At 39.0% G+C, this 25970-nt stretch overlaps 1 protein-coding gene across 7 annotated transcripts in view; it reads right to left on the bottom strand.

The window, feature by feature from the left end:
* Positions 1-25970, bottom strand: part of PLGRKT (plasminogen receptor with a C-terminal lysine) — a 57022-nt gene that overhangs the window by 23626 nt on the left and 7426 nt on the right. For 5 of the 7 annotated variants that reach the window (XM_059926442.1, XM_059926441.1, XM_059926437.1 and 2 more), the window contains exons 2-3: positions 25653-25780; positions 23699-23785 (exon numbers count right to left, since the gene is read on the bottom strand). In XM_059926442.1, the coding sequence (XP_059782425.1) occupies positions 23699-23779 (81 nt within the window). In that variant the 5' untranslated portion in view covers positions 23780-23785; positions 25653-25780. Of the gene's footprint in view, positions 1-23698; positions 23786-23987; positions 24093-25652; positions 25781-25970 lie in introns of those variants that run through there. The other 2 variants (XM_059926438.1, XM_059926443.1) reach the window with 2 other exon arrangements.

The raw sequence follows: 25970 nt of genomic DNA, 5'->3' as shown, positions 1-25970 counted from the left end.
CTTAAAGACTGCCCAAACTCATGAGGGAATATCCTTCTTCAGGGAAACAGGACTACCACATATTCAAACTCCCCGTGCTTCAGTTTCCTCATCAACAAGATGGGACTAATTATCATGCCCATTTCATGATGTGTAACAAGGATTACAGGTATTAATATATACAAAGAGCTTAGAATAGACCTTGGCACATAGTAAGCGCTAAATAAACAGTAGACATTTATCACATTATCATAGTGATATCAATGTCCTCCAGCTAAAGAATACCAGGAACATACCTATAGTCAAAAAAAGTAGGGTTCATGGACTTGTTGCAGTAAAGAAGACACATACTATGGGGAACTGTGGGGAGTCTCAGTGACAAGGTATTAGAAAAAGATTTATACCATATGGACTTATGTCAAGTGATTTGGGGGAGGTTCAAAGATCATTTGGACAGGGTGCTGCCAGGAAGTGGGAGTAATTCCATGATTGGAGATCTTAAGTCTTCTTATCGAGAAGGTGAGAGGAACCAAGCAGATCTAAGTGGTAAATAGTAAAGATGCAGTAGCACTCATATTAGTCAGTGTTGGGGGATACTTGGTCATTCTGCAGTTTGGACAATGTTCATATCTTTGTCTGTTTCCTGACATGATTACAGAGTGGTCTTGCCTGATGGTGGTGATCTGTGAAACTACTTGTGTTCCACAGGAGAACACCATGGACTAGCTGATAGTGCCAGGTCAGCTCCTAGCTGTCAGTGGGATAGTTTTCTTTCTCATTCTGTGTAAAATGACCTGTGCTTTGAGAGGGTGATTAAAAGACTTCAGGAAGACTTTCAATTTCCTCTGACAACACCTGAGTCATGAGTCATCAAAGAGAACCCGGAGAGGTGGGCAGAGAGGGTAAACTGATCAAGGAGAACTCTGATTGCTTAGTCCTAGATGTGCCCATCATCTCTGCTTTGAGCTGCTCTCTGGAAGCTCTCTGAAAAAGATAGAAAATTAGTGGGTGACTCGAAGTGAGCCCAGGGAGAAAACAGGAGGTGATGGGAGTTTGCTTCTGGCTCTTGGAGCGAAGAAATCCTGGCACATACTCCAGGATAAGATGGTGTTCTCCTAGGTGATCTAAAGCCATTATGAAGATGAAGTGGAGAAACTAGCTTCACAGTAAGTAGGACTGACCTTCCCTGAGGGACAGAGCCCATGGGAACTCCCAGCCAGAATGTACATCTGGAAAACTGAAATGCCAAGGAGAAATATCAAGGAGGAGAAAGGAGCAAGGGTGAAGTTTTCAGGGGTCTGAAATGTAAACAACCAGGAAAGCTGTTGTAGTGTGGCCAGTAGCACTAAGAAGGAATCTTTTGGGTCAGATATTCATTGTCAAAACGCAGTGGAATCAGGGGGCCCAATGCAAGTTGTCTAGAAGGTTCTGAAATCCTGGTGCCTGCCTTCATTTGACTCAGGCTAGGGGGGTGTTTTTGTTTAGAATCCCAGCAGTTGCCCACTCGTACATAGTTAAGTCCTTGTTTATATTTTGCTTGCCTTTCTCCAAGTAAAATTATCCTGTAAAACCATGGATTGCCAGGGGTAGACCTGAACATGTTGACAGAATTAAGGCAGCCTGATGTTGGATCAATTTCAGAATCTGAAAAATCACAGGAGAGGCCAAACAGAGTGGTGTCAGGCAGAGAGGGTCAAAGAAGCAGGCTGTGGAGCCTGGAGACCCTTCTTGCCTGGGCTCTATCCCCACAGGGTCCAAGGGCACAATGTGAATACTATTACATCATTCTCACCTTTACTCTACAATGTTTATTCTCTGTGGCATTACATGATTCACCAAATTAAGTTGGGGTCTGTGGCTCTGGAGCCAGAGAGACCAGATTATCAGCCTCCTTTGGTTACTAGTTATCTGATCTCAAGCATGGAACTCTACACCGCAGTTTCCTCAACCTGTAAAATGCAGCCAGTAATACCTCCCTTGCAAGGTTATTGTGAGACTTAGAGATAATATTTATAAAAAGGCAAGCCCAGAGTGTAGGAAACAAAGGATGATGATAGCCAGTCAAATCCACATCTGTGCTGCCTTCCACATCTCATGTTAAGTGGGAACATTTTCAGGGAGGAATTTTTAAATGTCTTCCAAATATAAAATGACTTTAAAAAATCTATTGACTAACGTAATGCTCAACTGTCAGAAAAATTGTAACAAGGGGCATTTGTTCTTTTACACTACTAAGTCTCTCTACCCTAAATATCAGATTAGCAAGATTTTCTAGGAACAGCAATTGAAGGATATATAGCATATCCTAATAGCCAGAAAAATAATTTGCTGAGCCGATGTTGGCCACAAAAGACCTTAAATTTGTCTCCGATGGTTAAATGTTTGTGTGTACGTAAAGCATCATTAACTTTATCTAAAATCATTGATTTGAGTAAACTTTGGATGAAGCAATATGATTTTGATTTGTGCTAAATCAAAATAAGATTACTTTCTTTGAAGCAATCGCAATTGATGACATTTGTTTACTCAGGGTAGAAAAGAAAATAGCCAAGATGTCCTAAAACATTGTCTGGGGGGAAAGGTTAAGATAAAAGAAGGAAGTCATAACCTACTGCAATACTAATTTTATCTAGATTATCATAGTATTTCTCATGAGGGTAGCATATTTTAGTTTTCTATTAGAAAATTCCACAGAAGTAGTTTGTCACATGTAGGAAACAAAGGATGTGCTGTTGGGCACAAAGGTGATGTCGCATTGACCAGTTCTTAGAGCTTTGGTCAGAAGCAGTGAGAAACTGGTGTTGATTGAGCTCTGCGTTCTGTGCGTCATCCTGTGATCAGTGGCACACATTTCTGAGATTGTCCTCCAGAGTCAAAGGCAGGGTCTGTGGCCTTGAAACAAGGGTAAGCTTGGCCCTAAACTGTCGAACCATGCAACAAAGCAGGCAGCCGCATAGGTGTCCTGGTATGTGCATTGATTTTTGTGCTTTGTCCATCTCAGCTGTCCTCAATCTTTTAGCTAGCCAAGACACCCTGAAGCTGGTGACTTACTAGGTTCAGTATAAAATTTGGGGAAAGAAGGGTTGGTTGGAAAGCCTCACAGATAATTTGGATACACCTCCCCCTTACCCACTGCTAACATGCTGAAGGGTGTGGGCATCTTCTCCTCAACTGGGCAGTCCTAGGCCAACCTCCTTAGCTGCAAGGATGCACAGAGGTAAGAAGTTGGCCTGGCCTGGACAGCACTGAACTCATTTCTTAGATTTCTGACATTGGTACTATGATATCCAGAGGGGGAAAGGCAGCAAATCTCTTAGAACGACAATGCTGGGGAACTAGGGTTTAATCAAAATGAGACTTAAACAGGCTGAACACTGTGGAATAAATCTCCTGATTTTTCCTTGCCTTTGGTTTTTTCCCATTTCTGTTTTAGACATGGCGATAACTGTTATATAATCTGCTTTCCTCAGGACTGCTCCAGAGAGGAACTCTTAGAATAAATTAAGTGGCACTTGCCAAGTTGTAATAGATGCTTACAATAAAGATGCTATCATAATTCAGATTAATTGCTTAGGGTTGATATGCTCATATAAATTAATTTTCATTGACAATAAGTCCCAGGAGAGTGTATTTCTTATTTCCACGGCTTATGCTAAATTTTATCTTAAAACTCCTACTCACACTACCTGTATCATTACTGTGCAATTACTACATAGATATTCATAAGCCAAACTGTTTAAGGGTAACTCACCTTCTCATATTAGGTAATTACCCTGGGCTTTCGTATATGTTTTACGAAAAAATACTTGAAGCAGAAAGAGACAAGTATTGTTATGTAAAATTGCAAATGCTGTAGTCAGACTCCCTGGTTTGAATCTTACTATATACACTATATACTGACTGTGTGACTTCAGGCAAGCTACTTAACCTCTCTGGGCTTCAGTTTCCTCATCTATAAAATGGGAATAATAATTGGATCTCCTTATTAGGTTATCATGAAATAAAATAAGAAAATACATAAAACGCTCAGAATAGTGGCTGGCATTTAGTAAGCACTCAGTAAAAATTAGCTATTAGTTTTATCGACATGTTTCTTTATTAAAATAATTCATGGATTTAAAAAATAATTTGCGGGCTTCCCTGGTGGCGCAGTGGTTAAGAATCTGCCTGCCAATGCAGGAGACACGGGTTCAAGCCCTGGTCTAGGAAGATCCCACATGCCGCGGAGCAACTAAGCCCATGCACCACAACTACTGAGCCTGCGCTCTAGGGCCCACGAGCCACAACTACTGAGCCCACGTGCCACAACTACTGAAGCCCGTGTGCCTAGAGCCCATGCTCCACAACAAGAGAAGCCACAGTGATAAGCCTGCGCACCACAATGAAGAGTAGCCCCCGCTCACTGTAACTAGAGAAGAGCCCACGTGCAGCAACGAAGACCCAATGCAGCCAAAAATAAATAAAATAAAATTAATTAATTAATTTAAAAAAATAAAATAATTTGCAATGTTATAGTAAAGAGACTTCATCCTGCCATTTTCACTTGTCTCTTAATTGGTGGAAGTTGGGGCAGGGGGTGATGAATAGTATTCTTTATTTTTCTCCTATCATCTACTCAATAATAAGAAATAGCTGGTTTGAACAATGAACATCTCATAATAATATGAAACAAATTTTAAGGCTTCTGTGTATATCTTATATCTCCTGTTGATTGTTAGCATAGTTACTGTGAAAGGTATAGATTTTTTAAAAATTGGCTCTAGCAGTTAAATAATGTTGCTGTAAAAATCTCACTAAGGCATGTGTAAATAGGTATAACTGTTTTTTCATAACCATACCCCTCAAAGCAGTTTCTTCTATAATTTAATATGGTCTTTCAACATTAATCTTTTTACTTAGCAACAGATATGTGCTTTCTCAAAGGGAACTGTAGATTAACAGAACTAACAATTTTCTTTTTTTTCTTATCTATTATTTTCTTTTGGTTCTAGATATTCTATTACTAGTTTGTAGTTTATATTCATGTTTTTATTGCTTTAATAAGCTGATAATAAAGACCAGCAAACTCAAGGAATCAAGTAATTTCCTTCTAATAATATTTAACCATTTGTTGATTTAAAGTAAAACTAGTTCTTCCTGGGTAGTTTCCAAAGATAATATATTTCTATTTTAAAGATTTATATGATTGGTAATAACAAAAAGGCAAATCAAATACAAACCTGTGCCTTCATGGAAATGACCATTAAAAAAAACTGAATTGTGATAACTGTACTTAGACATCTGATGATTTGGGAAGGAAAGAATCTTATATTTTATAGAGATTCATTCTCTTTCAATTAGTAAATCTGTAGAATGACCATCTCCCTAGCTCAGTATTCCAACTAGTGTTGCTATTTTTATTATTAACAACAAGTTTCATATATATGAACACATTCCTAAGGAACTGTGAACACATTAGTTATAATTAACTTGGTTAAGTGAATTTTTCAAAGGCTTAATGGTCTAGACTTTTTGATGTAGTGACTGAGGTTTTTGAAATTCTTGGGAAGTAAGAACATGCAGCCTTTATCACTTGCTGACCAATGTGGGATGAGGAGACAAAGTAGAGGAGGCAACATAGTCACTGAGAAAAAAAGCAAAACAAATGGTCAAGATGTAAGGAAATAAAGAACAAGGGGGAAATAATTGGAAGTAATATAACTGTATGAAATTTCTCAATGTAAGTTCTCTTTCATGAAAGGTTTTTTAAAAGTAACTTTTCATTTAGAAAAAGCCAAATATTGGATGCTGTAGACAAAATACACCATCAGTTCCCTCTAGCACCAATTTAAACACATCTGTTTTTCATCAACTCTCTTTTTGCCTGAGATAGAGCCTAAAGTTGAACTATTTCCAAACAGTAATCTGAGGTGTTGCTGGCTGCAACAGACACCTATGTGAAGGTGGTGATTGCTCAGTGGGTAGAGAGATCAGGGGCAGAGGCGCTCCCATTCTGCCCATTCTGCAAGGCTGCAGCAATGACAGATTCAGACGTGTTTTATTTCTCTAATTATTTTATTAGCAAACCATTATTACAACAAAACATTATACTCAAAACATCACACTTAGATTTTCCTAGCTGTGAAAAGATTTTGCTAAAAGAAAACTTTGTGAAAGATTATCTTCAAATAGTTGCTGTATACAAAAGTTGGGAGGGGGGCTTCTTTCTTATCAATTTGCATGAGAAGTACTCAAGAAATAACGGTAGTTAAGTGCCTGCACACACACATTAAGCGGACAGACTTGTATTAAGATTCAGGTTAAATTAGTGGGTTGGCCAAAAAGTTCGTTCAGGTTTTTTCCATACTTATGTAAGCTACAGAAGCATGTAACTGAAAAAAGAATTTTCCCTGACAGTGTGATCACTACTCTGAGGCATGATATTAGTTTCTGTAATAATTGGCAAGAAAGCTACCCAGTCAATTACCTAAACCAGAAGTCACTGAAAGCCTGGTTAGTGGTTCTAAACATCTCTCTGTAGATAACTTTGCAGAAACGTGGAGCAATTTTAGAAAATAAGGGCAGTGATCATTAGGAAAAAAAAAAAGTATGAACTCATACAGCAGAAAATAACATAAGAGAAGGTGAAAAGAAAAGTTTAAATTTAAGCACATCTTTAGAACAGGGCACATTCCTTTGTATAATAATCTCTATTCACAACTTCAAGAAATTTTTGTCCTCCTGTGTGATTGCATTATAATTTGGAAGCCTGTCTCTTCCCTTTTATCTATCACATGGGCAGATTTTTTTTTCCCTTTTTTTCAGAGGTGTGCATTTTGGGTTTCCGGTTCCTGAAAATGACAGTTATATTGCAAATGAAAGTTCTAATTGACGTAATTATTAAAGAGGCACACCAACAGAGTGTTACTTATATCAATTTTAACACATTTAAAAAAAAAAATCTAACCTAATGGAGTTTCCTTTGCTTTCAAGTTCCTAAAGGTTTTAAATATGCAAATATTTAAATGCTAAAAACATGAGCAAAATATTCTATTAAAATATACATTTCCAATCAGCTTTTATGGTGGAATTGATTTTTATTATGATATGTGCAAAAAACCTTTTACCAGAAGCCTGTGGGTAGACTGGCAGTTGCTAATGCTAAGGTACGGGGTCTACAACTGCAGCTCTCCCTGTTTATTTGTTTGTGTATATTATAAAGATACATATAATCACAGAAAGATTTTTCAAGAGAGGAAAAACACTGATAATCACCTATTCTAATATAATTTTTTTAAGCTTTGAAGTCTTCATGTTCAATTTTTCCTCAAAACAAACATGGCTTCAAAATAATATTTTTCTTTTTGGGTGCATAACTGAAAATAAATATTTCATACTATATAATTCAGTGTCTGAGCCATGTACAATGATTTAAAAATCAAGTGAATGTGCTCATACATAACAAAATTTCAAAGTCTAAATTATATATTACCATTAATGTAATAAATCTAAAATTTAATAGCCTACACATTTCTAATTTTTCATCAGTAAATATACCCAAGCTGAACCTAACCCCAAACCTAAAACTATCATTAATTTACCAAATAGATTCAAAGAGAACACAAAATTTTTCTTTACTGAAAATGACCCAACCATTTCTTCTTCCAAGAAAAGCGCTCTGTGAAATAATATTAATCATTTCAGAACATAATACAATTACTCAACTTTGTCTTTTCATCTTTATATCCTCGTTGACTAGCACACGGCCTGGCATGTGGTCAGTGTTCAATAAGCATTGAACTAATAAAGCAGTATCAGAATAGTCTCTTTGGAGTTCTATTCTTTACATAAACATTAATAAGAAGCAAACAGAAATGACAACATGTCAATTACAATGCTAGGCAGCAAAGTTAATGTAATTCTAGCATATTTTTCTAGAAACATTCTGAGGCATTGCTTTGCAAATGCCTAAGTTTCTGGACAAATGTAGAAGTTGGGTATTGGGAGAGTTTATCCTTAAAAACCCCAGAAACCAAGTTAGAGAGATCATAAAATTGGATTAGAGTTTTAAAGTAATGTTTTGATTTAAAAACTTTATTTTTGAAAGGAAGGAAGATTTGCTGCTGCTGGAGTTGACTGTACCTCTTTGTGTGTGTGTGTGTGTGTGTGTGTGTGTGTGTGTGATTGATATGAGCTTTTAAGGCTGTCATTTTCAAGTACAAAAGTTTAGTGTTCTATTATCCAGTCTGTACAGTAGACATTACTATAAGTTCAAACATGAAAATTAACAGATGTTCATCAAAGACATGAAGAATAACTTAAGCAATAAGAAGTTTAAGTGTAGGAAGGGCTGTAAAAATTATGTTTTAGAACCACCTCCAGAACTCACTGCCTTCCCACCCTCCAGGCTCCTGCTGGTGCCTCCCAATGAATGGTCCAACCAGAAGCCAGAGGGGAAGGGAGTGTGGGAGATGCAAGGCCAAGGGTCAGACCCCCAGGATGCAGGGTAGACAAGGGCAGAGAATGGATCTAGGTGGGGGCAGGGAAAGGGGTGTTGGAACAGAGAATAACCAACAAAGTGGTGACCTGATTTATATGAAATAATGATTTGATTCTGTGTGAAAGAATGTTTTCAGAGTTCTGGTTTAGATCAGATCCAAAAGTCTTAGAAAGTATTAAAGATGGGCAACAAACTGTAAATCACTTTTTAATTTTTTTATAAATAATATGGTCATATATAAATCAATATTTGTTGTAAAGTAAATGCTAAGTATTAGAATAGATATCAGATCTCTTGACAAGAAAAATTAGATATAAGAAATACTTTTATTCAATGATTATAATAGAAGCAATTATACTTTAAATTGCTATTATAGTCAGTCAAATTTAAATAAATGGTTCTTAAGAGAGAGAAGCTAGTTTCTCCCCAATTACTCTGGTTCTTCAGGACAATGTCTACTCAGTACCTACCTAAATCTGTGCTGCTTCCTTTGCAATATTTCACGTACATCACAACTAAATTGGTATTTAGTGAACTCACTTTAAACTGGGATTCTTTTTTGTTCTGAAATTTCCTGGGGGAAAAAAGCATAAAAACCCTGAAATATCGTATGTGCAAAAGGAATGAACAAGAAGTGATTCCTTTTTGTACCAAGGTGGGCACACAGGAATACATCCACGTCCTCTGGACCAGGTCACAGGGATCTTTTGGAATGACTTAGGTTCTGCCATGGCTCTGGAGGGGACACTTGCTAAGGTCTCTTAGTGTCTCAAGGCTGAGCATACTCAGTGGGATCAGGAATGCCTATGAGAGTATGAGGGGCTAAAAGGCTAATTGGTCCCCTTTTCTCATTACCAGAATTGATTTTTTAAAGTGCTAAACATCCTGCAAGACAGAGGAGAAAGGGAACTAGAAAAGCATATGCCTGAACACAGAATTGAAGAGATGGGGAAAGATAAAAAATGATAAAGAATAAAAAATGGAGAATGAAATTAGAGATGGAAGAAAGAATGAAGTAGAGACTATGAGTAAAGCATGCAATCCCAATTTTAAAAATTGACAAACTGTTTTAAAGAGTTGGACAAGTTGATACTAAAGTTTCTATGAAAAAGCAAGCATATAATAACATTGAAAAGATAAACTACAAGGGCATACTAGCTTAACCAGGCATCAAAACATATTATAAGGCACCTTTAATTACAATACTGTGGTACTGGTACACGAATAGACAAGTAGGCCAGTGGAATAGCATGTCCAGAGACAGATCTAAGTACATATAGAAGGTTATTAAAGGTGACATCTCAAATCACTGAGGGTAAAGATGGAGTTTTTAATAAATGTTGCAGGTACCACTAGGTAGCCATTTGGGAAAAGATAAAATTAAAATCATATCTCACACCATGTATGGAACAAACTCCACATGGATGAGGGATCTAAATGCAAAGGAAAAAAAAATGAAGCTATACAAGTACTGTAGGGAAACATGGGTGACTGCCTCTTTAACTTTAGTACAGGAAAAGGCTTTCAAAATAAAGACTCAAAATGCAGAGGCAATAAAGGATTGTTCATTTGAATACATAAAAATTTTTAAATTTTTTCATGGCAAAAAAAACCCCATCATAAAGTCAAAAACAAATGATAACCTGCGAGAAAATATTTGCAATATATTCCACAGGCAAGAGATCAATACCTCCAACGTATAAAGAACTCTTAAAAGTTGAGACAAGGGACAAAAACCCAGTAAACAGACAATTCACAAAAACAAGGTATATAAATGGCCCTCAAACATGTGAGAAAATGTTCAAGTTTACTCATAATTAAAGAAATGCAAATTAAAGCAAGACTGAGGTACCATTTCTTGCCTATCAGATTGGCAAAAATTAAAAAGCAAGTACATATTCTGCTGGGGAAACTGGGAAAACAGGCACTCTCAAATTGGTACAACCTTTCTGAAGGGAAATGTGGCAATACCTAACAAAACTACAAGGCACGTGCCTTTGACCTAGCAATCCCACTTCTAGAATTCTACCCTGAAGGTATACCTCCAACAGCACAAAAATGTAAAAACACAAGGTTATTCATTGAAGGACTATTTGTAACAGCAAAATATTGGAAATAATCTAAGTATCTGTAGTAGGCAGAATAATGCCTCCCCCCAAGAGAAGTCCATGTCCTAAACCCCAGAACCCATGAATATATTACATTACATGGCAAAAAGGACTATGCAGATATGATTAGTTAAGGAATTTGAGATGCGGAGATTAGCCTGGATTATCCAGGTGGGTCCAATGTAATCGCAAGGGCCCTCATAAGTGAAAGACAGAGGCAAGAGAGTCAGAGTTAGAGAGAGATGAAGATGCTACACTTCTGGCTTAAAGAGTGAGGAAGGAGACATGAGCCAAGAAATTCGGACAGCCTCTAGAAACTGGAAAAGGCAAGGAGAGGGATTCTCCCCTAGACCCTCCAGAAGGAATGCAGCCCTGCTGACAGCTTGACTTTCTTCCAGTGAGACCCGTTTCAAACTTCTGGCTTCCAGAACTGTAAGATAATTATTTTGTGTTGTGATCATTTGTCATAGCAATAGGAAACTAATACAGTGCCCATATATCATTTGAATAAATGATATATTCACACAATGGAGCATTATGTAACTGTTAAAAAATGAGGAAGAGCTCTATGAACTGATTGGAATGATTTCCAAGATATACGGTTAAATGAAAAAAGCAAGGTACAAAAGGGTACAATGGTACACTACCCTTCATGTAAGAAAGAAGGGGACATAAGAAAATAAACGTGTATCTGTTTATGGTACAGAAGATATGCAGGAAGGATAAACCGAAGACTAGAGAGATCAGACACAGAGACAGCATGGGAAAGGATATATAAAGAGAAGAATAGGAATAGGTTAGCAAGGATGAGGAGGGAGGGATGCTTCTTGGAGTGTATCTTTTTGTATAGCTTTAATGATTAGAACATAGTTTTGTTTCATATACTCCCCTACCCTGTAACTAAACTCAACCAGGATGTGGAGAGAATACAAAGTATAACTGTATTGCAAATGAAATTACCACCCTGAAGTAGCCCAGGAAGAAATACCCTAATTTATAGGAAAACAGTATTTTGAGTTGATAGTGTAAAAGGGAAAAGAACATACAAATAATGTATGCTGGTTAGTATATATTGGCAATCCTGTAACAGAAGTGAATATATTGTAGAAAATGAGAGCCGGGTTTTTCACTGTCTGATAAAGAACTTAAAAATAAAGAAAAAGGAAAGGCCAGAATGAAACATAATAATGCATTGGAATTAGAGGTATCAGTATGAACTCATGGTTTATAGTATGAAATACTTCTATGTGTAAGTCTGTGTATATACATGGGTTAGTATATAAGTACATGTCTTTGCTGAAAGGATCTAGGAACAGTGGCCATAGCAATAAGCACCCTTACAGCCCAGATCTTCATTTCTAAATACCATTCTCTAATTTAAAAACTAGGACTCCTTGAATGAGTGATTAATTCCAGGCCTGGGCAATATATATGAACTAACTTATGATACAGAAAATGAGCAAAAAAGGATGGGATACGTCAAAGGGACATAGGGCACCAACTGGAAGGAATTCCCAATAGCCAAAACAACTTAGGCCATAAAATAAATAATGATGGTACTAAATTATAACCCACAGGATAATAGGTCCATGTGTCCATATTGATATAAATAACTGAATAAATAAATACATGGAGAAGGGACAGCTATTCCAATGAACAAATATAAATGGAATGAAGGAAATACAAAAATTACCATTAGGCAAAAATTACCACAGTAATAATTGTTCCATATAAGATCCCACCAATGGATGCTAAAATCAGTGGGCAAAAGTTTAAGGAGAAGCAAGATATTAACAGTCTCAACATATCTCCTCTAAGATATTTATCAATAAGAAAAATAATAACTTTACAGTAGAGAAACCTGGTGGACACCACCTTAACCAAGTGACCAAGGTTAACATCACTAGTAATAAGTCATACCAACAGTATCCTCTGGTATGATGTAATGAGAGAGACATAACAGCATCCTGTGGTTTAAGAATAATATGTAAAAAATGGACAACCTCAATCTAGTCATGAGAAAACATTGGAAAAACCCAAAGTGAGAGAAATTATACTAAATAACCAGTACTTATCAAAAGTACTTATCATGAAAGCCAAGGAAAGAATGAGGAACTGTCACAGACCAAAGGAGACTAAGAAGAAACAACAGTTTAATGCAATGTGAGATCTTGGATCCCTGGAACAAAAAAGGAATATTAGGAGAAAAACTGGTGAAATTTCAGAAAGATCAGTAATTTAGTTAACAGTATTGTACTGATGTTAATTTCCTGGTTTTGATCATTACTATAATTTTGTAAATTGTTAATATTAAAGAAAGCTAAACAAAGGGTATATGTGAACTCTCTACTAGTTTAGCAACTTTTCTGCAAATATAAAATTATTTCACACTAAAACATTTCTTAAAATCTGGATTCACTATTATTCTGCATTTTTGTAAATTTATTCAAGAATAATGATACTTAAGCTTGTTCCCTTTTATTAATTATATATTAAGGATGTTTATGGGGCTATTTTTTCTCTAAAATCCTTCTCCCCCTGCTGCCCTATATTGTCAGTTATCTTAAGGAAGAAAAGGAAGTAGAAACAAGACACATATGAGAAGTCTAAAGATTTTAACAGCAAGCCTACTTTACATTCTTTTCAAAATAAGATGGAGTGAGTGTGTATGTGTGTACACATTATGTACATATTATGAAGATTTATAGAGGAAAGTGAAGATAATTATTAAAACCATAGGATCATTTTTTAATTAATAGTTTTGGGCCCAAAACTCTTATATACTAGGCATTCAGTAAATGCTCAAAGTTAATGAATAAGTAAAGTAACCCTCCATCCCCTGCTTGCTTAAGCAATGAAGAACTAAAAATAAATTAAAATTGACTCTGATTAGATTTATGAAAATAGGATTGTAGCTGAGGGAGGAAACTAAAAGGAAAAGCTTTCTGATCATCTATAACTGGATTTATTGATCTCATTTAAGTTTGTGAACAAACTTAAAACCAATGTCCCCCTTGGAGAACTGAGTGTGGGAAGGGTCCTGGACCAACCTGTCAGCATGGAAGGGCTAGGCAGCAAAGGATCAACTTGGGGGTTTGACCTATTACCAATGACTTTTATTAATTATTTTACTTTCATTTCCTACCATTTCTCAACATAGACAATATACAGGAAATCTTAGTGTTTTTATTAACTCCTCTAAGTGGTTCCAGACATATTAGTATCTTGTCCCACATTTAAAGAGACTTACTTAACATTTTTAGAAGTCTCTTTAAAAGTCAGGAAATTCATTAAGTATATTCTTTGCATTTAGACCCAATCCTTCATAATATAGTTAAATTAACTTATTTCCATTCGTTCCAACTTTGGTAAAGAAAGACACTAGCAGGTTACTACCATCTTGAAGTTCAGGCACTTGAAGACCACTAACAAGTCAAGATGCTCATTTCAGAGGGCCTGGACCCAGGTGAACAGCTTCTTCATCTGCGTCAGTAACAGACTTACTATGTGATTCCTAATCTTTACTGTGCAATGTCTAACTTCATGTTCATAAAGAATGAACATCATACTGAAATAACTGGGTATTCACATTCAAAAAAATGAAAATGGACCCTTACTTCACTTCATATACAAAAATGAACTCAAAGTGGATCAAAAACTTAAATATAAAAGCTGAAACCATAAAACTCTTAGAATAAAACGTAGGTACAATCTTAATGATCTTGAATTTGGCAACACTTTCTCAGATATGATACCAAAAGCAGAAGCAACAAAAGAAAAAATAAATTGGACTTCATAGAGATTAAAAACTCGCATGCATCAAAGGACACTGTCAAGAGAGTAAAAAGACAACTCACAGAATGGGAGAAAATATTTGCAAATCTTATATCTGATAAGGATCTAGTATCCAAAATATATAAGGAACTCTTACAACTCAACAAGGAAAAGACAAACAACCCAGTTTAGAAATGAGCAAAGGACTAGAAGAGATATTTCTCCAAAGAAGATATGCAAATGGCCAAAAAGCACATGAAAAATGTTTAATGTTATTATTAGTCATTATGGAAATTTAAATCAAAACTACAATAAGATACCACTGTAAACCCACTTAGAATGGCTAGAATTTAAAAACAAACAAACAAAAAATGAAAATAACATGTATTGGTGAGAATGTTGGAGAAATGGTAACCCTTATACATTGTTGTAGGAATGTAAAATGGTAAAGCCACTGTGGGAAACATTTAGTGGTTCCTGAATAAATTAAACATAAAATTATCATATGATCTAGCAATTCTACTCCTAGGTATATATACTCAAAAAGAATTGAAAAGCAAGTGTTCAAACAAAAACCTGTACAAGAATTCCCATAGCAGCACTATTCCCAATAGCCCAAAGTGGAAACAATCTTTATGTCCTTAAACCGATGAATGGATAAAGAAAATGTTGTATATTAATACAATGGAATGTTATTTACCTATGAATGGGAATGAAATACTGATTCATTCTACAACACAGATGGACTTTGGAAAGATTATGCTAATTGAAATAAGCCAGACACAAAAGACCACATATTGTATGATTCCATTTGTATGAAATGTCTAGAACAGGCAAATCCATACAGACAGAAAGCAGATTAGTGGTTGCCAGGGTCTGAGAGGAGGGGGAATGAGGAGTGATTGCTTAATGGGTATGGGGTTTCCTTTTGGGGTGATGGAAGTGCTATGGAATTAAATAGTGGTGATGGTTGCACAACACTGTAAATGTACTAAATGTCACTGAATTGCACACTTTAAAAACGTGAATTTAGGGGGCTTCCCTGGTGGCGCAGTGGTTGGGAGTCTGCCTGCCAATGCAGGGGACACGGGTTCGGGCCCTGGTCTGGGAGGATCCCGCATGCCGCAGAGCGACTGAGCCCGTGAGCCACAATTGCTGAGCCTGCGCATCTGGAGCCTGTGCTCCGCAACGGGAGAGGCCACGATGGTGAGAGGCCCGCGCACCGCGATGAAGAGTGGTCCCCACTTGCCGCAACTGGAGAAAGCCCTCACACAGAAGCGAAGACCCAACACAGCCATAAATAAATAAATAAATAAATAAATAAATAAATAAATAAATAAAATTAAAAAAAAAAAACGTGAATTTTATATTATGTGTATTTTACCACAATTAAAAAAAAAAGAATCTCAGAAGAGGGAAGCTAAGAACAGGTAACCAGGATGGGGACATGGGCAGAAATGAGTTTCAGAGGGGTAAGTTGAAGACAATTGTGAATCCAGGCACAAGAATTAAGCTGTTGTAGCCTCCCTTGTAGCTCCCACTGTAGGTGAACTTGTGTTGATCATGCTGCCTTTTTTTCCAAGGCACTTCCTAGTTAAGTCTCCTGACATTTCTAGTTCTTGAGCCAACTCCCACTTCGTCATCTTTTGCTATAGATGGAGTTGGCTGCTTTCCTCTCCTCTTCACTACCTACTCTACATTTTGGGTTCCTTGTCGCCACAAGACTCTATACAAAGCAAACACTGTACTTTCTTGCTTTCCTCAGAACATCAAGCCCTTTTTATTCTAAGATGTTGATACAGCTTTCACCTCAAAAAAACAGATGGGAGGGCACAAGAATTATAGATGTTGGGAGTTATAGGGGTTTAAGCAATTTCAAGTTCTCATAAGTTATTTGCTATTATTTGCTGTTTTACTTTTTAAATATTTGAAAAAGCATTTATTGAGTCTACACTATATTTTATGTTGTAAAAACAACCCTAACATATACAGCTGTATAGACAAATTACTACTATCTTAGTGGCTTAAAACAACACAGATTATTATCTTGTACTTCTGGACATTGGAAGTCCAACACAGGTCTGAATGGGCTAAAATCAAGATGTCTGCAGGGCTGTGTTCCTTTCTGGAGAGTCTAGGGGAGAATCTGTTTCCTAGCATTTTCCAGCTTCTAGAGGCCACCTGCATTCCTTGGTTGGGGGTGCCTTCCTCCATCTTCAAAGCCAGCAACATCACATCTCTCTGATCTTTTGTCTTTAACTCTCTACTTTAAGAATTAGTGTGTTTAGATTGGGTCTGCATTGATAATCAAGGATAATTTTCTCATCTCAAGGCCTGTTCCCTCAGTCACATCTGCAAAGTATGTTTGCCATATAAGGTAATATATTCACAGGTTTCAGGGATTAGGGTGTGGACATCTTTAGGGGATCATTATTCTACCTGCCACATTCATACCACAAACATCTGGTTATTTGCAGCATACCTCACCTTCTTCCCACCAAATAAGATGAGAAGTTTCTTGAGTATAGAGCCTGCACCTTATACACGTCTGAATCCTGCTTAGCATGTAGCACATTATTTCATATATATTAAATAACTGTATTTTTGGTTTATAACTATACCTCATTTTCTTAACACCAAACACTACATAGACTTACAGGTCAAAGGCTGGCTCTTTCTCTAATTGCGGCGAGTGGGGGGCGCTCTTCGTTGTGGTGTGCGGGCCTCTCATTGTGGTGGCTTCTCGTTGCAGAGCACCAGCTCCAGGCCTGCGGGCTTCAGCAGTTGTGGCATGTAGGCTCAGTAGTTGTGGCTTGTGGGCTCCAGAACACAGGCTCAGTAGTTGTGGCGCACGAGCTTAGTTGCTCCACGGCATGTGGGATCTTCCCAGACCAGGGCTTGAACCCGTGTCCCCTGAATTGGCAGGCTGATTCTCAACCACTGCACCACCAGGGAAGTCCCTCATGTATTTTTTTAAGTCATTAGTTTGTTGCCTGCTCATAGTGAACAATGAATAAACTGCCCTACTAATCTTATACATGGACCATGACTGCTTTGCCTACAAAGCACTACAGCACAGCAAAAACCCATGGAATCTTCCCTCATTTTTTCTGCTTTATACTTCCAGTTTCTATCCTATTTTATAACATCAAAATGCTTTTCTGGCCACTTAGGTCATATAAAATTGGTTTAGGTGTGCCATCTAGTGGCATTTTTAAGGAAGTATTCATTTTTACCTGATTGATACTTGGCTTAATGAATACAGCCATCCAGCCACCATCCTCAGTAACAGAGGCTAGACAGAGCAGTGAGAAACTGACTTTTGCTGATGATCTGAAAACATTATTATACTGAGTAGTATGAATCCCCTCTAGCTCATCTGGAACCAACTTGTTAATAAAAAAGAAACCATTTTGATTTGAAGCCTTTTATAAATTTTTATTAACCAGACTCCAGTGATTGATTTAATTTCATGATTAACTTACTTAAATTGAAAACTTATTTGGGTTTATCTCCAATGTATGCTATATTAAATCACTGCCAATCAGCAATTACAATTATGTAGCAAAAGGAAAGGGCAAAGGTTCTCAACCCAGGCTGTGCATTATAGTCCCCTGGAGAGCTTAAAGCAACTACATGTCCGGCCATGAAGAGATCTGATTGGTCTGGAGTGGGACGTGTACATTCAAAAGCCCCTCTGAATCGAACATACAGCCAGAGGCGGGAACCTGGCCACTGGTATAAGATGTAGCTGAATCTCTAATTCTGGTCCTTTCTTCTGAAAGATAAGCACCAATAATATGGAATTATCAAGTTATGATTTATCTTTTTTTACCAAAAAAAAAAAGTAGAACTTAAAAAAACCCACTGGGAAAAGGATTATAGTTATTAAGCTTCTTTTTAATAAATGTTTTGCTTTATTTATTCTATTTACCCTTTTTAATTGAAGTGCCATCAAATAGGAAAAGAGCCAAAAGACATGCCGTCACAGGCTAAAGATATTAGTAGGCCTGGTGTTTCAACTGGGGTTTTTTAAACCTCCCCTTTGAAGAACTGACATGCCATCTCCCACCCCAGTGGCCCATTCCTTCCATTTTCAGAGTCATGCTTAGTTCTAGGAACTCTGGGACATTCCAGCCCAGCTTTAGCTGTTTGGGTTCATTCAGCATATAGGGAGGAACCCATATGTAGCTTCAGGGGTATTGTGATAATATAATTCTTCAATTTAGTGATGGGTTCATTGGTGTTCATTTTATTATGCTTCTTAATTTATAAATATATTCTCTTGTATATATAAAATATTTCATGATATTTCTTATATATATAAAAAAAAAAAGAATAGCTCTAAGCCTTAAAATGATGCTAGATGTTTAGTTTCTTTAAATGAGGAACATTCAAGGACCAACCCAATCTTCCAAAACTGCTACAGGTGAGTATGTTTCTCCCTTGGCTGCCCCAGTTAGGATGAGATCTCAAGCAGCTTTAGGGTTGGAAGGCTGCTTCAACTGTATTGATCTATATTCTTTTTGTCATCCTTCCTTGAAATTAAAAGATAAATAATAAAGTATATCCTGGTCAACAAGGAAAAACTAATCATCTTAACCAACACATGTGTTGCAAGAATCAATCTGCCATGGGACCTAAGCATTCTTGCTGAGTAGGCCAAGGATGCAGGCCCTGACTACTCTTTGCCCAGGCCAGTTGTCAGGGTTGTGTTTGCAGTAAGCAACTTTAAGGGATGAAGTAACATCTCTTCCCAGTCAAAGAGCAGCCTTGCTCACCATTCATGACAAAAGTGATAGATTCTATAAGCTCACTGTTCCTCACCTATGTCACAAACCCAGGCATCCACCAAAGCATACAACTAGGCCCACCTCCATCACCTCCACGGGACTTGGAGTGCGTAGAAAACTGGCAGCAACACCATGCTTATGCTCCTTGTTGTGCTGTGAGTAACAAAATCTTCTGCTAGCATCTGTGAAACAGTAACAGGCTAACTTGTTAATTTGCAAGTAGGGTAAAATCCCAGACCCTTCATGCGGCCTGCCAGTTTGGGTGACAAGGATAAGATGCTGATAGAGATGGCGTTCTGGAAGAGGGCCCTTGTTGGTCAGGTTAGAGGATATCAGAAGGCTCCCTGAGATCTGGAAGTAAATGCTTTTGCATAGGTGGTGGTGAAAGTAGGAGGGTAGAGTGAAGATCTCTCACTATCTTATGTGTTAAATGAGGCTGAGAAACAAAAGGTAGGGTCCAAACAAGACTCCCAGATGGTGCTTTGGTTGTGGCACATTCTCCTCTGGAGTGGGAGAAGGAAAGGATGTTTTCATGACATCAATGGGGCAGCAAGCCCCACACCCCAGCCAAAAGGCATGCAATGTGGCTATGGCTGATGGGTCAAGGGTTCCCCAAAGCTGAAATAATGGTGTTAGCAATGAATATATAGAACTTTGCATAGACTAAATATGTTAGAAATTTGTTTGTTGAGTCCAGCGACGGGAGGCCCTTTGAAACAGAGTAAATTCAAACCGTTGCTGACTGGCACCGAGCTGCTCTTTCCCTCCTCCACTCCTCCAACTTGAGCTGCTTTAGGGAAGAAGGCTGAGTGTGCCAGGGAATTTCAGGGAGGGGAGAGGAGGAACTCAATGTTTATAGCTTTGTTGGATGTGGGCGCCCATGTTTACTTGGTCCCATGCAGGGAGGATGTGCTAAGTGCCAGCGTGGCCCAAAGTGCTGAGGATACAGGGCAGAGCAGTGGCACCAGTGTTGGCTAAAAGAATGATGCCCCTGAGCCCCAGTGCTCTCCAGAGGCCAGGGGAGCCAGTAATACCAATTCTGGGATGAGAAACCAAAGGGCAAATACACATTTGTATTCTCTATCTCCCCCAGCTGGGAAACAGCCTAATCTCCTGAAACTATCATGATAACCCCTGAAGTACCTATGTTAATATCTTTGATCTGTGTTCCCATAGAGCAAAATTCAACCGATAAGGTTTGAGCAGTTTGCAGTGAGAAAGGGAAGTTAAAGAACATTCAGCTGACTCAACGTACTGCAGTTGTGTCCTCTGAATATAAATATATAATGTATTTTGTGTTACTTGCTTTTATTGTAAACATTCATAGTGATGAGAGGACATTCTCCCATTCAGGGATTCTCTGACCCCTTCCAAGTGGTCCAATAGAAACAATATAGAATCCCAGGGCGAAAAAGAGAAAATCACAGCCATCTCCAGAGGCCATTGCCCAGTACAGCAGCGCCACACGCTGGACACAGGCACCAGATACATCCTGTATTAGTTTTCTGGGGCTGCCATAACAAAGTACCACAAACTGGGTGGCTTAAGCAACAGAAATATATTGTCTCAGTTTTGGAGGCTGGAAGTCCAAAGTTAGGGTGTCAGCAGGGTTGGTTGCTTGTGAGGGCTGTGAAGGAAGGCTCTGTTTCAGGACTCTCTTCCTGGCTTGTAGATGGTGTCTTCATATTCACATGGCATTCTCCCTGTATGCATGTCTCTGTGTCTAGATTTTATAAGGACACAAGTCGTATTGGATTAGGGCCCATCCTAATGACCTCATTTTAACTTGATTACCTCTGTAGAGACTCTATCTCCAAATAAGGTCACATTCTGAGGTAGTGGGGGTTTGGACTTTAACATATGAATTTGGAGGGGGGGGATGGGACACAAACCCATAACAGACCCCTTTCAAAATGGGGAGGCAGTTATTGGCCTATTACTGAGCTCCTGTTAAAAATGAACACCTAACCCCTGGAGAATTTGTGACTCTCAGGCCTGACATCCCCATTTTTGGGTGGGTCAACTAGGAGATGACAACTACAAGGAAAGCACCCATTTGCTGGTCAAATGAAAATAATGTATTTGAGGATGTGCCCAGCCTGGCCCTGGTGTCATCTCAGTTTTGCATAAAGGAGTAGTAGCTACCCTTTGGTGAAAACTTTATCCCCGACTCTGCCACCTGAAGCAAAGCTACTGGCTCAAAAGGCCCTTGGATTCAGAGAGACTGTCCTAAATGCCTGGGCCTGGTTCACCTTTGGTTCAGCTAAGCTCAAAACTAATGGTGCTGATAGTGTTCCGGCCAGTTTGACCCTCAGCACCAGCTATGATGGTCGCTGGGATCAGTGGGCAGAAGTCAAGGCTGTTCTCAAAGCTCTGGTCAGTTGCACTGAGGGGGCAATCTGCCATGGTCCCTGAAGGTCCCCCCCACATTCTGGGTAAGCCAAGAATGCAAGGCCCAGACTGCTGTTTATTCAGGCCATTTCTTGAGGTTGTGTTTGCAGGGAACAACCTTGAGGAAGGAGTTAAAGTTCTCCCCACCTCAACTCCACCAGCTCCTCATTAACTAGAAAAGCAGCAGATTCCCCAAGTTCCAGGGTGCCACAACCCACTGAGTGCACAGCACTCATGTGAACCCATCTTTGTCACCTCTGTGAGACTTGAGAGGCATGGGGAATTGACACGAACCTCATGCTTATGCTCTTGCTGTGCTGTGAGTAATAAAGTCCTCTGTCTGATGTAGGTGTCTCCTGTGTTCTGCCAGCATCCATGGGATAGTAATAAGCTAATCTCTTAGCTTGCAAGTAGAGTAAAATCCCAAACCCTTCACAGACCCTGACTTCTGACATAAAAGTAAAAGCCCTGTAGTTTCCAGAGGTCTTGGACAAGGACTCTCTGAGTATGTGACATACTTTGCTGGTTCATAAACCTAATGTTTGGTCTCCTCTAGGTCACTTTGTTCTGTTAAACAATTCAATTGCCTATTCTTTCAACAGTTCCATTCCCCCCAAAGAGATCTTTATCCTGCACAAGACAGTCTTATCACTCTTTAATAGCAATAATAACAGCAACAACTAATGCTTATAGAGTGAGAGACTTTGTTCGAAAGACCTGAGGCGTTGTTCTACACACTCTCTATATACCGTCATCTTTACTCCTCATAGCAACCCTCTGAGGGGGATACTATAACCTCCAGTTTACAGGTTAGGAGACTGAAGCACAAGCCACACAGTTAGTCAGGAGGTGGAACTAGGATTCAAACCCAGGCTGCCTGGATTTGGTCCTCACTTTTAACCACTCACTATATGTCTCACAATAGGACCGTCTACTCCCGGGGCCATAATGAACCACAGAGGCCTAGAGATCTTTGTTAGATGCCTTAGGAAAATAATTTCAGTCAAACTTTTAATACTTGATTGATGTACAACATTTTAAAATACCTTTTGATAACCTATATTAGGCATTTAGACAATCTTCTACTTTGCTTTGATCGTTTTATCCAGCCATTGTATAAATCCAATGTCAAATGTTCACACTGTATTAAAATTTCTATTGCTGCTATAGCAAGTTATCAAACTTAGTGGCTTAAAACAACACAAATTGATTACCTTACAGTTCTGGAGGACAGAAGTCCAGAATGGGCTAGAGGGACTGCATTCCCTCTGGAGGCTCTAGGGGAGACTCTGTATCCTTCCCTTTTCCAGTTTCTAGAGGTTGCCTGAATCTTTTGGCTCATGGCCCTTTTACTCCATCTTCAAAGTCATCAGCATAGCATCTTCAAATCTCTCTCTCTCTCTGACTCTGACCCTCTTGCCTCCCTCTTTCCCTTATAAGGACCCTTATGATTACACTGGGCCCATCCAGATAAACCAGGATAATCCAGGGTCTCCCCCAATTCAAACTCCTCAGCTTAATCACATTGTAAAGTCCCTTTTGCCATGTAAGGTAACATATTCACAAGGATTAGGATGCAGATGTCTTTTTGGCAGGGTGGGGGAGGGGCATTATTCTACCATACACTCTAAGCAGTTATCTCTTCCTGCAGTATGGAAATTTTTACATTAGATATCTAGATTAGAGATTTAAACAAGCCCATTCACCAGATAATTAGTAGTCCACTTCATCTTGGCTTTGAGGGTAGAGCACCGAGGGCATTTTACCTTTTGGGAGGTTAAGGAGAACATAGTGCTGGAGCACATGTGACAGAAACTTTAACCACTGTAAAAACATAAAAGCTTAATTATCTAAAAATGTATCTGAAGGACTTCCCTGGTGACACAGTGGTTAAGAAACCGCCTGCCAATGCAGGGAACTTGGGTTCAAGCCCTGGTCCGGGAATATCCCACATGCCGCGAAGCAACTAAACCCATGTGCCACAACTACTGAGCCTGTGCTCTAGAGCCCGCGAGCCACAACTACTGAAGCCCATGCTCCTAGAGCCCGTGCTCTGCAATGAAGACTAGCCCCTGCTCTCTGCAACTAGAGAAAGCCCACGTACAGCAACGAAGGCCCAACGCTGCCAAAAATAAATAAAATTTTTTTAAAAAATTAAAAAAATAAAAATGTACCTGAAGTCGGGCATTCATAAGCATGAACTCCTGCTGGCTTTTCATGTTCTCATTCATAGATTTTGAAAATATAAACCCCATCTTGACCTAAAATGTAAAAAACCAAAGCTTAAAACAATATATTCTACATGCATCCTCATATGCTCTGTTTTCAGGCTACCATGAGCTTAAGACAAAGTAAAAAAAGAAAATTTTCTGACCTGGGAACACAGTATGGACACTAGTCTTTGCTCCTAACTAGCTGTCTGATCTTGGACAAACTTAACCAGTCTGGCCATCATTTACTTACATAAGAACAGCTGATTGAACTGGATGATTTCCAAAATCTTTTCCTGCTCTAGAGCTTCATGTTTCCTGATTTTTCTTCCCACTGTATATCTTGAAGAACTGAGCACTTAAAAACAAACAAACAAAAAAAAAAAAAACCTCTCATTTTTAGGAGGGGCAGGGTGAATACCATCCACCCTCTTACCTTCTGTACAGCTGGATGACAGAACCTTTGCTTCTGAGGAGGAGTAATTCAGAAGATGCATTGTACACCTTGAAGACCGATTTCTCTGTGCTCCTTGCATTTGTAGTTTAGGACGTTTTAGGTATCTCAAGGTTACTATATCAATACTCTTCCTATAATCCCTACCCCTCTCCTACCCACTTGCTCTTTCCATCCACCCACTGCTAACATCCCATGGCCATCCTCCTCTAGCCTCACTTTTTTCTTCTTAAGCTACTACTGAAGTTCTCAAAAGGGGGAAAACCGAAGGATACTTAAAAATGTTCTGGGAAACACAAATTTTAAATGAATACATGGTAACGTCTATCTTATTTATCTTACTTAAGAAGTTCTTAAGTGGGCTGGCAATTCTAGATGGTCCAGAACTCCAATTTTTGTTCTTAAGTTAATTGGGTAAGTACAGAAGACCTCAGTTAGTTGTTGATTCTACCTTCAGAAGACTGCAGAACTCAGGGAAGTTACGACTACTCTACCCTCTTCAACGATGCTGCTGATTCTCTTTGGTAGGCTGTTGAGCACTTTGTGAACATCAGGTCAGAGTGGCCATTCCTAACGCTTTCTACCCAGAATTCACAATATTCTGTGGGAAGCCCAGACAGAGTTCCTGTTTTCCATAGCCTCAGCAGAAAATCTTGGGTTCTAGCTAACTGGTGAGAAGATGGTGGGAGAGGGAGGATACTTCATGCCAGATGCAATGGGTTATCCCTGCTAATGGGACTCCAAGTGAGTGTATACTACAAGCCAGACTTCAGTGGCTTCCCTGTATTTTGGCCAGAGATGCACCCTAGATTTATAGGGGTCTCTGAGCCAGAGTCAGTTTCAATGCTAGGCACAGGAGGCTGAGCCAGAGGAGGAGAGGCAGAGTCCTGAACAGGCCTGGGAGGTCATGAGATTTCCCTACCCACCCCACCCCTCAGCCGCTGCCCTGCTCCATCCTGTGAGTGACCAGAGGCAGTCACCCAGTAAGGGTGGGCAGATCTAGCAGAAGTTCTCTGCTGTCTCCAGATTTGACAGCCCCAAGTCCATTGTCTCCAACAGCAGAGCAGAACTTGCCTGAAGGCAGAAGCAATATATTATCCATTTTGGCAGTCACCAAGGTGTCTCTTTCCCACAAATGTGCAGAAAGCATGAGTGATACAAGAGAAAGTGTAGCTCAGGCAGTTGCCATTCCTTATTTTTCTTTTGCGTGTAGGAGTGGATCATTGAATTTTTACATATGCAGCAAACATTTATAAAGAAAACCGCTGTCCTCTAATCCCATTTACACACACACACACACACACACACACACACACACACACACTCACCCTGTAGGTCAGAGTTATGTCCCTTAGAGTGCTCCTATTTATAAGGGGGTGGACTCTCCCCTGAAGTGGAGTGACAATCCTCATGTCAGTCATCCAGGGAAGAGAAACTATCTGGAAAGTTAGGACTTAGGCTTACCTTTTTCTTGGCCTTGCTCTCTTGGGTCTGGATTGTAGTTTCGATGTATCAGGGGATATTCCCACGGGTTAAAGGTAGAAGCCAAGCAGGAAGAAGAGCTTTCCCTTGGTTCCCAAAGGAGACCACTCCTGAAAATGAGTGCACCACACCTTGTGAACTGTGCCCTGGAATTCAGTATTTTCAACCTTCTTCTCCTTCTTCTCCCACCCTAAGACAGCCATTTTCCAAAGTCTGGGAGGTTCCTTAGGGTGTCCAGAATACTCTCAGCTTTCACTCTCCCACTCACAAAATATAATAAACAAGAGTGGCCTTGCAATA

This window comes from Balaenoptera ricei, chromosome 6 (assembly GCF_028023285.1).
Source record: "Balaenoptera ricei isolate mBalRic1 chromosome 6, mBalRic1.hap2, whole genome shotgun sequence".
In the NCBI taxonomy this organism is placed as follows: Eukaryota; Metazoa; Chordata; class Mammalia; order Artiodactyla; family Balaenopteridae; genus Balaenoptera; species Balaenoptera ricei.
This window is presented reverse-complemented; position numbering and strand designations above follow the sequence as displayed.